Source organism: Anolis carolinensis, unplaced genomic scaffold, assembly GCF_035594765.1.
Source record: "Anolis carolinensis isolate JA03-04 unplaced genomic scaffold, rAnoCar3.1.pri scaffold_8, whole genome shotgun sequence".
NCBI lineage: Eukaryota > Metazoa > Chordata > Lepidosauria > Squamata > Dactyloidae > Anolis > Anolis carolinensis.
Window position 1 is genome coordinate 25,323,972 of NW_026943819.1, and position 18,010 is coordinate 25,341,981.

At 38.2% G+C, this 18,010-nt stretch overlaps 1 protein-coding gene across 10 annotated transcripts in view; it reads right to left on the reverse strand.

Moving 5' to 3' along the window:
• gramd1b (GRAM domain containing 1B) overlaps positions 1–18,010 on the reverse strand; it is a 246,854-nt gene that overhangs the window by 24,126 nt on the left and 204,718 nt on the right. For 8 of the 10 annotated variants that reach the window (XM_062961375.1, XM_062961380.1, XM_062961378.1 and 5 more), the window contains 8 exons: positions 14,386–14,470; positions 11,362–11,465; positions 11,128–11,223; positions 10,088–10,168; positions 5,921–6,036; positions 4,648–4,807; positions 3,541–3,748; positions 780–923 (listed from right to left, as the gene is read on the reverse strand). In XM_062961375.1, coding sequence (XP_062817445.1) covers positions 780–923; positions 3,541–3,748; positions 4,648–4,807; positions 5,921–6,036; positions 10,088–10,168; positions 11,128–11,223; positions 11,362–11,465; positions 14,386–14,470 — 994 coding nt within the window. The remainder of the gene's footprint in view (positions 1–779; positions 924–3,540; positions 3,749–4,647; positions 4,808–5,920; positions 6,037–10,087; positions 10,169–11,127; positions 11,224–11,361; positions 11,466–14,385; positions 14,471–18,010) is intronic. The other 2 variants (XM_062961382.1, XM_003222810.4) reach the window with 1 other exon arrangement.

The following is an 18,010-nucleotide window of genomic DNA, read 5'->3' on the forward strand; positions in this document are numbered from 1 at the left end:
TTCAGACAGACAGTGTCTTGGAGAACAATACTCCTGACCTCATGATTGTGTTGAAAAACAAATTATAGATTGTCGATGTTGCAATCCCAGGTGACGGCAGGATTGAGGAGAAACAACTGGAAAAGCTGACACAATATGAGGATTTAAAGATTGAATTACAAAGACTCTGGCACAAGCCAGTCAAGGTGGTCCCAGTGGTGATCAGCACATTGGGTGCAGGGCCTAAAGACCTTGGCCTGCACTTAAACACAATCGGCGCTGACCAAATCCCCACCTGCCAGCTGCAGAAGGCCACCTTACTGGGATCTGCATGCTTTATTCGCAAAGACATCACACAGTCCTAGACACTTGGGAAGTGTCCGACGTGTGATCCAATACAACAGCCAGCAGAATGTCTGCTGTGGACTCATCTTGTTGTGTTTCAAATAATAATAATAATAAAACTTTATTTCTAGATCGCCCTCTCTCCCTAGACTTAAACTTAAACTTAACCCTAAACTTTTCTAGTGTGGATTGTTAGCCACCTTGAGTACCTACAGGGAGAAAGGCGGGATATAAATGAAATTAATAATAATAATAATAATAATAATAATAATAATAATAATAATAATAATTTATATCCCGCCCCTCTCTCCAGGGAACTCAGGGCGGTTCTACAACATATTAATACAATCAGTGCAATATGGTAAAATACTAAAAATGAAATAAAATAATTTAAATAATAATCACCAACATCATCATCATCATCATCATCATTATCATCATCAACATCATCTTACCAGAGAAACGCCGTTGCTCCATGAAGTCCCTCAGAAACTGTGAGTCAGTGAAGAGCAAGTCGTACAGCTTATCCACACTAAAGTTGAAGACCTCATTCACGTACTGCCGTCCATTTAGGTCCTCGTAAAAAGCTTGCACTTCCCCTGAAGAAAGGAGGAAAGAGGTGACATTGCCATCTTTCTCTGACAGACCTTGTCATAGAACTTTGAAAAAACTTGAATAAAAACTGATTTTTTTTTTAACCCGAGATAATTTATTTTTTTTAGGAGATTTCTATGCCGCCTTTCTCCAAGTGGACTCAAGGCGGCTCACATCATCTTAAAATATACATCCTAACATAAAACCAAAGCTAAAAATAAATGATAAAAGTTCCAAGAATGCTCCATAGCATCATTCATATCATAAACAATAGTTAAAATCAGTTTAAAATTCCCCTTATGACCATAAAGTGCTTAGTTAAAGGCTATTTCAAACAGAAACCTCTCTAAATATCTCTAGGTCCGGGGCTGTGGCGCAGACGGGAGAGCAAGCCAATGCAATTAACTGCAATGGATCACTGACCTGGAGGTCATAAGTTCGAGGCCCACTCGGGAGCTATGTTGTTGTTTGTCTTTGTCCTGTGTTAAAAGGCATTGAATGTTTGCCTAATATGTGTAATGTGATCCGCCCTGAGTCCCCTTCGGGGTGAGAAGGGTGGAATATAAATGCTGTAAATAAATAAATAAATAAATAGGTCCTCCAAGGCAACACTATTGCCTATGCCTAGATCTTCCAGAAGTAGGCCATAGAATTGTACTGGAGGGCTTATAAATTCCTAGAGAAGCATTCATTCTAGAATGTCTACATGAGTTGTTCCCAACCTTTTATTGACCAGGGACCACATTCCAATATTAGTACTAAAAGGGTTCTAAACAGGAACAGGCCTAAACAATGAAGATACCAACATGATCCTGCTTCCAGGCACCACATGGAATGGCTTTGCTCAGTGGGAGGGAGGAGGAGGAGAAGCAGTAGTCAGGAGGCTTGTTATCATGCCTTTTGTGGGTAGTCAGCCTTTCTCCTCCTGACATCTCTATTGCCTCGGCACTGTAAGAGGGTTTTGTGAGACTGGTTGCTCTCGTTGCAATGGTGTAGTAACGATGAGGCCACGGACCATATTTTAGTCCATGGACCACAGGTTGGGAACCACTGCTCTCGATCATCCAGGGTGACTCTATAGCCGACATCCAGTGGAAGCTGACCACAGAGTTACCTTAGATGACCTAGAGATTCCCAGAGACAACATATTAGTCAGATCTACAATAATCAAATCCACAAATTATATTCCAACGTGAAGGGACAACTATACATCAGCTTTATCCTTGAAGAATTATTTAGTTCATCAGTTCCAATGTCAATATTCTACATGTACACAACTGCCAAATCAATTCAAAATACAAACTTTACTGTGAGTACACAAGATGACTTTGTATATTTGGACTATTTTTAACTCCACTATTACTATTTGATTGGCTTACTCAGTAAGAAGCACATGTGAAGTTCTTTACTAATGTTGTTCATACTGAAGTGGAAATTACTGTATATACTCGAGTATAAGCCTAGTTTTTCAGCCCTTTTTTAGGACTGAAAAAAACCCTCCTCAGATTATACTCGGGTGAGGGTCCTGATGGGCTTATATTCAGGTCGGCTTATACTCAAGTATATATGGCATATTTATTATTTTTCTCTATTATTATTGGTATTGTTACATTTATTATTTAACTCTATTATTGTTGCTACTATTACATTTATTTTACTCTATTAATTATTATTATTATATTTATTATTTTACTCTATTGTTGTTACTTTTACATTTATTTTACTCTATTTTTATTATTAATAATACATTTATTATTTTACTCTATTTATTATCACATTTATTATTTTACTGCATTTATTATTATTATTACATTTATTATTTTACTCTACTATTAGTAAAAGGATACATAAGCACATTTACATTGAAGAAGATGAAAACAATGATTTAATCAGAGTTGAACAGTCATATCTTAAATTACATTTTGATGTAAAGATTCAAAAACATTTAAACTACTGATGCCTCAATGTAATTTTATTGGTATCTCGGCTTATACTGGAGTCAATGTTTTGCCAGTTTTTTTGTGGTAAAATTAGGTGCCTCGGCTTATATTATTATTATGTATGTGACTTTTATGACTGTTTTTATCATTGTTTGATGTTTTATTGTTGATTGATTTGTTTTTACTGTTTGCTTTTGTTTTTATATTGTTGTTGGGCTTGGCCCCATGTAAGCCGCCCCGAGTCCCTTCGGGGAGATGGGGTGGGGTATAAGAATAAAGTTGTTATTATTATTATTATTATTATTATTATTATTATTATTATTATTATTATTATTATTATATTCAGGTTGGCTTATACTCAAGTATATATGATATCTATTATTTCTTGCTGCAATTCGACTAAGAAATGTATTTGCTGAATGGGCCACAAGGTCTGTAACCACACACCTAAAGTTGCACAATCCTCAAATTAATTAAATAAGAAATTAGCCATACATGAAAGTCTGGGCATCTCAAATACAGAAGAATTAAGTGTAGGGATATATGGTGTTCTAGTTGTTACTGAACATCAAATCATAGAGAATTTTTAAGTATGTTAGTTTTGACCTGTCTGAACACAATAATTGTAGTATCGGAGATGGGAAAGACACTACTACAGCAACAGTCAGCTCCACCACAACACCTGTGGACTCCGGCCATGCACCTTCATCATGCGTTTCTGAGGAATCGCTGAGCTCCGTTGGAATGTCCTCATTGTCGTTGAAATCCAGGGATGGGGAATTCACAGGGGCAATGATCTCAATCTTATCTGCAATGAGGTTTGCGATGGTCAGGTCCTTCTCTGTAGGGAGGTCCATGATTTCCTCTTCTTCAGGAACTATTCCTTCATACTGAAAGTGGATGAAAGAGCACATTACCACAATAGGAAACCAGTATTACGACTGTGAACCTGAATGCAATACAAACCCTATACCCACAAAACTGGGTCTGCAGTTTCTCCTATCCACATTCTCCTATCTGACAAAACACAAATCCTTTAGGAATCTACTGGGTCCTCCAGGCAATCTGAGGATATGCTTCTGCCAGAAGTTAGAGTCACACTGGAGGATCTAGCAAATTGCTAGAGGGCATACTTCTCTAGGAATTTTCTAGGTTACCCAGAAAGGATAGATTTCAACCCACCTAAATAATTACTACCTCCATAGCAATTGAATTGGATAAGATAATAATAATAATAATAATAATAATAATAATAATAATAATAATAATAGGTAAAGGTAAGGTTTTCCCCTGACGTTAAGTCCAGTCGTGACCAACTCTGGGGGTTGGTGCTCATCTCCATTTCCAAGCCGAAGAGCTGGCATTGTCCGCAGACACCTCCAAGTTCATGTGGCCAGCATAACTGCATGGAGCGCCGTTACCTTCCCACCGGAGCGGTACCTATTTATCTACTCATGTTTGCATGTTTTCGGTCTGCAAGTTCAGCAGCTCAGCGCTTTAACACACTGCACCACCACCAGGACCCCCAATAATAATAATAATAATAATAATAATAATAATAATAATAATAATAATAATAATAATAATAATAATACATCACACAGTCCTAGACACTTGGGAAGTGTCCGATGTGTGATCCAATACAACAGCCAGCAGAGTGTCTGCTGTGGACTCATCTTGTTGTGTTTCGAAGAAGAAGAAGAAGAAGAAGAAGAAGAAGAAGAAGAAGAAGAAGTCGGTTTTATCTCTCCTGAAGGAGACCCAAAGTGGAGAAGGCAGAAATACTAACCGGGATTGGAACTTCATTACTTCCTGTTGGTGTCAAGGTGCTGCTGTTGGTGATCGACTTCTTGGGGAGCTGAGGACTTGTCTCAGGTTTGACATCCACACTGCTTTTTGAGGAGCTGTCATTTACTTCATTGTCTTCCACCTGGATCTCCTCACAGTAACTAAAATCAACCAAGACATAAATATGCATTTAAACTAAATACATAAACTAGCATTTAGCAACATGATTGACTTGAGTACACACTGCAAGTCACTTCTGTTGTGAGAAAATTGGCTGTCTACAGAGGCGGTGCCCAGGGGACACCCGGATGTCTTACCAGCCTGCTGGGAGGCTTCCCTCATGTTCCTGCAAGCTAGAGCTGACAGACGGGAGCTCACCCCGTCTCGCAGATTCGAACTGGCAAATTTCAGGTCAGCTACCCAACCTTCAGGTCAACAGTTCAGTCAGCACAAGGGTTTAATACATTGCACCACCGTGGCTCCAAGGAACATGATACAACTACTAACTAAATAATAATAATAATAATAATAATAATAATAGGGTGCCATGCCAAAAGATCTCAGCCAGCATTTGGAAACAATAGACATTGACAAAATTACAATCTGCCAACTGCAAAAGGCCACCACCCTACTGGGATCTACGCGCATCATCCGAAAATACATCACACAGTCCTAAACGCTTGGGAAGTGTTCGACTTGTGATTTTATGAAACAAAATCCAGCATATCTATCTTGTTTGCTGTGTCATACAATCATCATCATCATCATCATCATCATCATCATCATCATCATCCTTACTGGGATCTGCATGTATCATCCAAAAATACATCACATAGTCCTAAACACTTGGGAAAAGTTTGACTTTGTGATTCTGTGATATGAAATCCAGCATAGATAATCTTGTTTGTGTCATACTATGTCTTTGTGTCAATTCTATTCTTTGTGACCATTTCAAAGTACTATATATATATATATATATATATATATATATATATAGAGAGAGAGAGAGAGAGAGAGAGAGAGAGAGACTGACTACCAAAGAAATATGATGCTATGTTGTTTCATAAACACCAGCGATATCGGTTTGGCTTATCTCATTTGTATGAGTCATCATTTCTGGCCCATTTGTGTCCTTTAATCACATTTGGCATTGGACCTTTATTTATTGAAATCCGTTCATTGTATCTTTACATACTGAAGATTGCTTCAGACATATCGCCCTCACATCCATGATTGCTTCAGACATTTTTTTTGGACAGCTTTGCTTAGCTTACCCCATCGTGTTGAAATCTTCATCAGGAGGCACATAGTCTTCATCATCACTCGTGAGCCCTAATTCATTGCCATAACACTGATGGACAAAGTGCCAGAGCTCCTTTGGACACAGGGGCTGGGAGAAAAGGAAAGATATTCAGCTTGTATCTCCATGAAAGCAAGATGTAGAAAAATAAGTAAAGTTATGACTCCAGACATTGATAATTTACTCCAGACACAAAGTGGTTGGCTATCGTGAGCTACATGATTTACACGGACAAAAAACACAAGCAAAAAAATTTATAGTGTACAAAATCATAAAACCATCTGATTTTGCCAAAATCATAAAACTACAGAACTACATTTTGCAACATGACTCGTAATGTCGAAAAAAGGAAAACAGAAAAGCTTTTTCTCAATGGCATCATGACTTGGGTTTCTTATTTTGATCTGAAAGTCGCAAACCGTACTTAAGAAAGTAATCGGAAGCGTCGCTTCCATTTAGGGTGGACCCCATGACAATGTGCAGCACGGAAAACGGTATGAATATATTAATAAAATTAGGTGAAATGTGAACTTTTACATAGCCAGATACAGTAAAATAATTTTGAGATGAATAGATACAGATATGGCTGGCTGTGCAGGGAAATTCCATAGGAGATACAAGAAGTCCTTAACTCTGCTGCCTGCTAACCTCACCAATCTTGGAGCCATGCTAGCAAGTGCAGCCTCTGAAGACGAGCTTAAAACATGGACAAGTTCAATAAGCAATGGTTCAAGTAATCTAGACCCAACTGTTTGGTGCCTTTAAGGTCAAAAGCGATGCTCTGATTTAAGGCCAGAAATGGCTGTTTTTGTTGAATGCCTTCAAGTTATATATGATTCATGGGACTCTAAAACTCTGGTATCTAGAATCATGGGCCTGAAATATGATGTTCTGACTATTAGCCTGCTGAGCACTTGACTGTTCACATTCTATCCCATTTGATACTTCTGAAACATGTTCAAAGGGACTTTGCACGGACTACGAGGGTTGAATGAAAAGTAATGCCTCCACCTTCGTAACTCCTCAACAGATGGCAGTCCTGGTATGTGGCAAGTACTGGCTTGTTCAGTAGACTCTTCTCTACAGTTCCATTTGGCGGGAAGCCTTAGCATTGAATGGTTGTGTTGTGAAAGTGTGAAGTATGGAACCCTGTGCAGACGGTCGGTCAATGTGACTTAAGCAATATGCAGTCATTGAATTCTTGACAGCAGAAGGTGTCACCCCAAAGGAGATTAATCAGAGAATGCAAGCTGTTTATGGTGATTGTGTTGATGTGAGTATTATGCGTCGTTGGGCGAGTAAGTTTAAAGATGTTGAGGTGGGAACATCTGACTTGCGTGACAAACAAAGAGTTGGACGTCTTGTGACAGCAACCACCAAGTTTCACAAGCAAAAGGTTGACAGATTGATTCAGGGCGATCATCGTATCACTCAGAGAGAAATTTCAAGCATAATCAGCATTTCACAAGAACATGTTGGTCACATTATTGTTTTGCCTGGCTATTGGAAGATCTGTGCACAATGGGTACTGTGAGACACTGGTTGCGGAAACAGAGTGTTGACTTCTTCTATGACAGCTTCAAAAAACTTGTTCATCATTGGCAGAAATGTATCCCATTGTTTGGTGATTATGTGGAAAAGTGAATAGTGGTAGTTAAAGAGCACATTCTAATGATTATTTCTGCATTTGATTTATTAAAATATTCCCATCCAAACCCAAGTAACGAAGGTGGAGGCATTACTTTTCATTCAACCCTCATACATTACAGCAGTCCACAAGGGAGAGAATGATGGAAAACATCAATGAAGCCAGGCCTACTTCATCCAGATTGGGCCCCAACTGACATACCAAACAAAGCAGAGAACTAAAGCTGGCTTTATTTCCCTTGGGGATTTACATTGAGTACAAAGCTTCAATTGTTACAAATGGCTGGAATTTTTAAAAAAATAATGTGAAAAGGTCAGATATGCTCACAACCCTAAAGCGGAAAGAGAGAAAAAGAAAAAGATCTCTTTGAAAAGCAAGCCAAACAGCTGTTGGGATAATCACATCTTTAAAATGAGGCCATTGCATTTCTAACCACGTTTGGAACTCGGCAAGATAACTTGTCCTTCTTAGGTGGCATTTTTTTTTTTTAAAACGGGATGTGTGTATTGTTTTTCTCTCTTTTTTTATATCTTTTTTTGACTGGGGTGAACCTTTGGCTCTACAGATCCTCAGGAATGTTCATAGTCAGAGTGTGAACTGGGATGGACGCAAGAAAAACAACATTACTTGTTGTTATTCCATTTAGAAAGTAAATGGAGTAACAATAAGTAATGTTGTTTTTCTGGTGCCCATCCCATGTCACACTCAGGCTATGAACATTCCTGAAGATATGTTTATGCCAGATCCAGGCAAGTTTTTGTTTTTGTTTTATTAGGAACACCATTTTACTACACCATTGTATATAATGAAACCTGAAGATCAACACATGATGGATGCGGATTTCCATGAAGGACATTACAGGAAACTATTTGTAAGGCATGACAATCCGATCAGCCAGGCTTCTTACAATACATAAACATTATAATTTACAGGAAAATTTTCCACAATTTCCTTCAGAGATAGCCCTTCAAATCAATAATTTGTTTAAGTGGACCCTGATTCTCAGCTTGTTACAATTCAAATAGTAAATGGTAGTGACTTACTGACAAAAAAGAACAACTGCTCGCCTTCACAGTTCAATATAGTGTGATTTTTTTTGTCTTACTATGTTTATTATAGTTGTTCAATCATGAGGATAATCTTATTTAATTCCTTATATTGATCTCTCCCCTTTATTCTGGAAATAAGACCCTTCCAGGTCTTTTTGGTTTGGTCCGTCCTATAGTAGCTTTTCCTTTCACTAATATAGTCTTGAAGTAGGTAATCGGCTAAATATTTATACCAAGTTTTTGTATCCCATTTCATTTGGTCCTTCCATCCTAGGGCATCCTAGTGTGTGTATATATATATATACAGATATATATGTATACAATATAATTTACAATAATATATAATAATTATAACATATTGTATATACATATAATATTCATAATATTATATTGTGATACGATATAATACTAATAATACAATATAATCATATTAATTATATATTATACTAGCTGTGCCCAGCCATGTGTTGCTGTGGCTAGGACTTTATTTTTCTTTTCTTTTTGTTGTATGAACGTAGAGGGGTGGATGAGAGTTGTGCTGTCAATTTTCGAGGTTGTGGGGTGTTTAGTTTAGTTGTTTTGTCCGGTGCCGTGATTCCATTACCCTTTTATATAGAGAGATTTTACATGTGATATTACTATTAATATAATAATAATAATAATAATAATAATAATAATATAATAATAATAATAATAATAATAATAATAATAACTTTATTTTTATACCCCCCCCCCATCTCCCCGAAGGGACTAGGGGCAGCTTACATGGGGCCTAGCCCGGTAAAACAATCAAATATCAATGATACAACAATAAAACAATTATACCAATAAAACCTCAATTATCAGTAAAACAATCAATAAAATCGACATGAAGCATACAATATTAAAACAGGAGACTAATTCATAAAACCCAGTACAGAATGTGCCGGAATGGGGAAGGTATTTCACGGATGAAATGGACAATAAAGTGCAAAATAACATTGGCAACGCCTCAAGAATGGAGCTATTATAAAATGGGCAATATATTGATACAGTACAATATAGTAATTTATTACCAGTACTATGCTACTACTATTGTACTATGCTACTAATATAATATTGTATGTAAATTTAATTTGTAAGCCGCTCTGAGTCCCCTTCGGGTTGAGAAGGGCGGCATATAAATGTAGCAAATAAATAAAATAAAAATAATAAAAGTCTCCTTGTTGACAGATAAAGACTTTCCTCCATTCAATTTTTGGGGTTTTTTTTTTTGGCACTGGCTGAAGCTAACTGTATCTTCCTCTGAGCGTGATTTTTTTACATCCATTGTGTTATGGTTTGTATGACTTACTGTTGTACTGTTTGTTTGCGAAGGCGGCCTTGACAAGATCCCACTGAAAGGATGGCTATAAATATTTCAGACCATGAAAGGTTTATGAGGAGTGTCCTCATGTCTCCTTACCTTTTCAAGGAGAGCATTCTGCCAGAGCCTGAACATCATCATGTACGTTCTGTCTCGGGCACCAAAGGAAGTGAAAAAGTGCTGTGAAGAGCAAAGGTTCAAAGGGGTTAAGGAAGGTTGACTTAGAACGTGTTGGCAAAGATAAAAAGAACTATGGCTTCCTGGGGCCGGGCTGTGGCGCAGCTGGCTAGTAACCATCTGCAATAAATCACTACTGACCGAGAGGTCATGAGTTCGAAGCCCGGGTCGGGTTAAACCCCCGACCATTAAATAGCCCAGCTTGCTGTTGACCAATGCAGCCCCGAAAGACAGTTGCATCTGTCAATTAGGGCAATTTAGGTACGCTTTATGGGGGGAGGCTAATTTAACTAATTTACAACATCATAAAGCTGCCAGCAAAACACGAGGAATGGAATGAGGAAGTACAGCCACTAGTGGACAGTGAAGCAACAGCTCCCCCTGTGGCCAGAATCATGAAGCTGGAAAAAATGTTAAATGCCTCTGTATCTGTCTATATATGTTGTTTGTCTGTTGGCATTGAACGTTTGCCATATATGTGTTCATTGTAATCCGCCCTGAGTCCCCTTCGGGGTGAGAAAGAAGGGCGGAATATAAATACTGTAAATAAATAAATAAATAAATAGATCAGAAAAAACTAATTACAGCACTATATAATAAACTTCTTGAATGGTCTACCGAAACAGAACAAATCAACAACTCAATGATAAAATGGGCAAGAAATATTGGAAGACCTATACAAATTAAATGGGAAGAAATTTGGCTGAGGAAACTAAAGTATACGTACGCAACAGATCTTAAAGAAAATTATTTGAAAATGTTGCACCGCTGCTACATGACACTCATGATCTCATGGTCAGAGTGATTTATTGCAGCAGGCTGCTCACCAGCCTGCGCCACAGCCCGGCCCCTATTATTGTTTCTCTCCAGTGTCAGCTCATTCCTCAATCTAGAGACCTGTCTTCCAGGACAACCTTCTACTCTTAGCTGAGGAACCAAGAATGGGTGATTATGGAACATACCTTTTCAGTGTCAGTGCAAACTTGGATAGCATTAGGAATGAGTCGTGCAGTTTTTTCCTTGGTCATGGAGCAAATGTCCTTCAAACGGACCGTCAACTGTCCCAAGAAATGAACAAGCAGAACATTAAAGAGCATAAAGAGGAGGTTTAGTGGCCCAATCCCAGTGCTTTTAGTCCATCCTTGAAATAATCCCTTATGGCATAGCAGGAGGGAGCAAGGAAGGGGCAATCTCACCAATGTTTCCCAACGAAAAATGTTGCTGTAGAAACATATCCAGTTTTCAGAGAGGTAGAGTCGGCCCTGCAGGAGAATGTCTCTTTGAAGTGCACAGGAGTAATCTATAGAGAAAGCAACAGTAATAAAAATAAATAAATTCCTAAATACAAACAATATAAGGTCCACCTTCACTGGGAATAGAGCACAGGATACCCGTGAAAGTGAAAAACAGCAAATATCGAAATTGCTACAACTCTCTAGATCTTTCAGCACCAATTTTATGCTCAACTTCCACTGGAAACTGACCACAGAATTGCATTGAAGGACATAGTGAGATGTTTTCTCTAGAAAACTCTAAGTCTTCCAGAATGCCTGGAGGAATCTTACCATAGAATCATATTAAAAGACCTAGAAACACCTAAAAATAATATTTAAAATCAAATTTACATCATTAAATCTGCAAAAGTCAAAACTGGAATTGTGGAGCGGCAATGGTACAGTAAGGCCAGCACTGCCAGGAATCTTGCAAGGCATGTAATAACAGCAGAGAAAGAAAATAAATAAAGAAAAAAAATATGATATGAGATTTATCGGTATAAGTATAAACATACAAATATTGACAGCCCAGGATAAACTTGCAAATAAATTTGAAGTCGGTTACGAATGTTGCCTAAACCCTGGCTAAAACAATGCAATATTTTGTCTGAATGTTCTTGTGTGTCACTCTTACGTGAATAAATGGATCAAATCCAATTGCTAGAACCAAGCAGAAAAGATTCCTCAAACCAGTGGGATTTATAAACATACTGACTTATTGTTCCACAACTGGTTCAATGCGTCTCATCTATTTGCCGCTAGCAACTGGATTTAGGGCATCATCTTTTCCTAAATGCCTTATAAGCAAATAAAACATTTTCAAAAAAGATGGTGGAGCACCCAGTGGCACAATGGGTTCAACCCTTGTGCCGGCAGGACTGCTGACTGAAAGGTTGGTGGTTTGAATCCGGGGAGCGGGGTGAGCTCCCATCTGTCAGCTCTAGCTCCCTGTGCAGGGACATGACAGAAGCCTCCCCTAGGATGGTAAAACATCAAAACATCCGGGCATCCCTTGGGCAACATCTTTACAGATGGCCAATTCTTTCACACCAGAAGCGACTTGCAGTTTTTCAAGTTGCCCCTGACACGAAAAAAATGAATAAAAGATGGTGTCCTTTTATAACCTTTTTGCTGAAGATAATGGGCTTGTTCTTAAGGCTTTCTACCAGGTAGGCACTACATTTTCATGTTACATTTTTTAAATTGCACCTTTCTTTCAACTGCTTTTTAATATCTGAATTTATTGTATAACTTAATAAATATTTTGGGCTTCTGGAAGAATTAAAAACATGGCTATGTGCGCAAGCATTCAACGAGTAAGTGTTATGATTCAACATGGTCTAAACTAAGGTTTACATGCAAGGGTTCTGGATGAATGGACTTAAGGACAGTAGAGTCTCACTTATCCAACATAAACGGGCTGACAGAATGTTGGATACACGAATTTGTTGGATAATAAGGAGGGATTAAGGAAAAGCCTATTAAACATCAAATTAGGTTATGATTTTACAAATGAAGCACCAAAACATCATGTTAGACAACAAATTTGGCAGAAAAAGTAGTTCAATACGCAGTAATGCTATGTAGTAATTACTGTATTTATGAATTTAGCACCAAAATATCACGATATATTGAAAACATTGACTACAAAAATGTGTTGGATAATCCAGAATGTTGGATAAGCGAGTGTTGGATAAGTGAGACTCTACTGTATTTATATGTTTACGTTTTGTATAATGTTTTTATTATGTATTATTAAATGATTTAAATGTGTTGTTGACCTTTATTGAATTTGTTTTGAGCATTCAATTTTGCCAATTGTTGTAAGCCGCTTGAGTTCCCTCGGGTGAGAAAGGCGGGGTAAAAATGTTGTAAATAAATAAATAATAAATACATTTATAAATTAATTAACATTGGACAAAATATCTTATAACCGTACTAGCTGTGCCCGGCCACGCGTTGCTGTGGCGAAGTATGGTGGTATGGGAAATAAAGTATTGAGGAATTGGTGGTAGTTAAGGTAAAGGGTAAAGGTGCCGGCCTGTTTATGTTTGATAAGTGAGACTCTACTGTATATTTATAATCTTATATTATCTGCTTAGAAGTGGATTATATGAGGCCCCTTCTACACAGCTGTATAAAATGCACACTGAAGTGGATTATATGGCAGTGTGGAGTTAAGATAATCCAGTTCAAAGCAGATAATATAAGATTATAAATGGGTTATATAGCTGTGTGGAAGGGCCTGGAGTCTACACTGCCATATAATCCAGTTAAAATCTGATCATAGAATCATAGAATAGTAGAGTTGGAAGAGACCACATGGGCCATCTAGTCCAACCCCCTGCTAAGAAGCAGGAAATCGCATTCAAAGCACCCCCGACAGATGGCCATCCAGCCTCTGCTTAAAAGCCTCCAAGGAAGGAGCCTCCACCACGGCCCCGGGGAGAGAGTTTTTATAGGCAGTGTGGAAGAGGCCTATGTGAGGCCTAACTCTGCCTGTCCCCTGGGCTGAGTGGGGTGCTAGGAGACCAAGTGGGCGGAGCTTAGCCTTCTAACTGGCAGCAATTGGATAAAAACAATTATTCCTCTCCCTCTAATTAGGACTTTATTTTTCTTTTCTTTTTGTTGTATCAACCTAGAGCCGTGAATGATGGGTTGTGGTGTCAAATTTCGAGGTTGGGGGGGCTGTAGTTTTGTTGTTTTGTCTGCTGCCATGATGCCATCACTCTTTTATATAGAGAGATAAGACAGGCTATTTAGTACCGATCCCTTTAAAATTACATTTACTAGAGAGGCACTGTGCTCTTAATTTATGTGACCAGGTTGCGTATGAGCCCACAGTTGGAATAAATAGGTCTGAGTTATTCAAGTTTATAATCAAAGTTTGCTGTACAAAAGTAACCGGGAAGCCCCATGGGGAGAATACACCGGAGGAGGTCTTACCTACGATGAGGCGCTCTGTGTCGGGAAGCTGCTTGAAGAGTTTCCTGAAGTCTTCATTCCGCTGCTTGTAGGTCGGACTCAGTACCTGCAAAACAGGGGAGACTCTGTTAGAAGGAACCGGAGGCAACGGATGGCGAGAGAAAAGAGCAATGAAGGGAAAGTGCGGGCAAGAAATAATACACTGCATTAACTAAATGTGAAAAGCCATAGATATTATCGCATTTCGGGAGAGAGGAGCTGTTGTGGTGAGGACGGGTGGTGACAAATTAAGCAGAAAACACAGGAAAGAGTGATAGTTTTATATTATTATAAAATTATAATAATATATTATACTCTACTAATATTATAATATATTGTATATACATACAATATTGATAATAATATTATGATGTAATACAATGTAATAATAATAATAATAATACACCATTATAATTGTATATTTATATTGCATATAATATCACTAATAATATTGCAATATAGTCGTATAAGGTAAGGGTAAAGGTTTCCCCAGTCGTGTCCGACTCTGGAGGTTGGTGCCCATCTCCATTTGTAAGCCGAAGAGCCGGCGTTGTCCGTAGACACCTCCAAGGTCATGTGGCCATAGGCATGACTGCATGGAGCGCCGTTACCTTCCCGCCAGAGCAGTACCTATTGATCTACTCACATTTGCATGTTTTCGAACTGCTAGGTTGGCAGAAGCTGGAGCTAACAGCAGCCGCTCACGCCACTCCCCGGATTTGAACCTGGGACCTTTCGGTCTGCAAGTTCAGCAGCTCAGTGCTTTAACACACTGAGCCACCGGAGGCTCCTATATTATACTATACTAATATGATAACATATTGTATATACATATAATATTGATAATAATATTATGATATAATACAATGTAATAATAATAATAATATTTATATTACATGTAATATTACTAATAATATTGCAATATAGTCATATAGTACAATATAATAATATACAATGCTTATATAGTGCTTATATTGTGCTATACTAATAACATAGTACAACAGAAGGGCCATTCCACAGGTGTAGATTGTACCCAAAACCTCTCAAACATTTTACCAAAGAGCAAACATTTGTTGAAAAATAACATTACAAACCGCAAGGCGTTTATTTGGATCACTGTGTCCCAAATTGGGGTAGGTTTAAAACATTTGGGGGGGAGAAGTAGAGGGAGGGAAGAAGAAGAAAAATGAGCTTTGCCAGGTCTTGCTTTGTGTTATCATCTACTTATCACTATTGAGTTCCTAATAAACTACTTAAGTTGTTAAGGAGGATAATTCCTATCATCCAATTTCTATATTCATCAGGGGACAATCTTCATGGAGCCATGGTGCAACTTGGAATCCCATTTTTTACTTTTTAAAGAAGAGGCAAAATGTGTTGTCGAAGGCTTTCATGGGCGGGATCACTTTGTTGTGTGTTTTCCGGGCTGTATGGCCATGTACCAGAAGCATTCTCTCCTGACGTTTCGCCCACATCTATGGCAGGCATCCTCACAACCTCTGTGGATGCCTGCCATAGATGTGGGTGAAACGTCAGGAGAGAATGCTTCTGGAACATAGCCATACAGCCACAGCAACCCAGAAACACAATGGGCTGTCCTGTTGAAACTTCAGGGACTCTACAGACATTGACATTAGTTTTGTTCTCTTAGAATCTGTTGTTAACTCTTGGAAACACTATTCTCACTTTTAACAACCTCAGCAGGCAATGTTGGCTTGCTATAGTCTGAAGAGTGAAATATAGACATGGTATAATACAGAACCATCTTCCCTAGGTGCTACCCATAGAATATCTCATCTATGTTAAGTTGAATATCTCACCTAAGTTGAAGTGTAGTAGCTATTGTTTATTCATGTATAACAGGCATAGGCAGAAGTCCAAAACACCTAGAGGGAAAAAAGTTTGCCCATGCCTGATGGGTAGGGTCTTGAATTCACCTATCTATATATATAAAAGGGTAATGAAATTTCGGCCTAGGACAAAACAACAAAACTACACATCCCAGAAACACTAAACGTGGCAGCACAACCCCTCATCCATGCCTCTACGTTCATACAACAAAAAGAAAAGAAAAATAAAGTCCTAATTAGAAGGAGAGGAATAATTGTTTTTATCCAATTGCTGCCAGTTAGAAGGCTAAGCTCCGCCCACTTGGTCTCCTAGCAACGCACACAGCCCAGGGGACAGGCAGAGTTAGGCCTCACTTAGGCCTCTTCCACACTGCCTATAAAATACAGATTATCAGATTTGAACTGGATTATATGGCAGTGCAGACCACACAGCTATATAACCCATTTATAATCTTATATTATCTGCTTTGCACTGGATTATCTTGACTCCACACTGCCATATAATCCACTTCAGTGTGCATTTTATACAGCTGTGTAGAAGGGACCTCATATAATCCAGTTCTAAGCAGATAATATAAGATACTTTATTTCCCATACCATCATACTTCACCACAGCAACGCGTGGCCGGGCACAGCTAGTATAATAGAAATCTAGACTGACTTCCACAACTTTGTTGATAAAATTACACCTGAACCAACAGGATCGAGGACTTGCATGACCAGATGGATGACCGTCAACCAAACATGTTTATGGCTGTGGATTGTCTGGTTCCGCCAAACAGAGACCCAATATTGTGAGTCTATTATGGACCGATTAAGAAAACAACCATTCATAACTTTAAGGGCAATGCGTCTATAACTGGTTTCTCCAGCAGCTCCAGCTATTATATCTTCACTGCCTCTGGGCAAGTTTTAGAATTGGGGCCCGTATAACAAAAACACCAAACAAACCATGAAATTCATGCTTTCTTACTCAACTGCACTGATTTGCAAGAAGCAGGGGATTTTTCATTAACTGTATCATAATTATTCCACAATGTCAGATTCTTGATGACATCTGGTCTTGGTCAGGACCTGAACAATTCTTTGTCTCAAGACATAGAAATTCCTTAGAAGTGTGCATTTCAGCCATCTACAACCTCTCATACATTGCAAAAACTTTTTCAAGTTTCTTTTCTTTCTTATTGAATCACAATACCCATAATTACACTGTCTCTTGTTTCAAGAAACCAACATTAATGATAACGGTGTGCGCCTTATGAATATAACCATCAAACAGCATTGAAGACAGGTAGAACCCGGTTCTCTGAACCAACCATTAAATTATTATAAATTTAATGAAATGACTAATAATAGGAATTATATGAGTCACAAATCAGAGGGTTCGACTTCACCTTTCTTTGGTGATGTCAATTGGAATGAAAGTAATGGCTAGTGTTGCTTTCTCTCACACACAAACATAAGCACACAAATATTACATGTGTACAAACACATACAAATATATTACATGTGTGTGCACCCGGCTACAATTATTTATTTATTTACCGTATATACTCGAGTATAAGCCAACCCGAATATAAGCCGAGGCACCTAATTTTACCACAAAAAAACTGGGAAAACATTGACTCCAGTATAAGCTGAGGGTGGTAAATTTCAGAAATAAAAATAGACACCAATAAAATGACATTAATTGAGGCATCAGTAGGTTAAATGTTTTTGAATATCTACATAAAGCTCAAATTTAAGATAAGACTGTC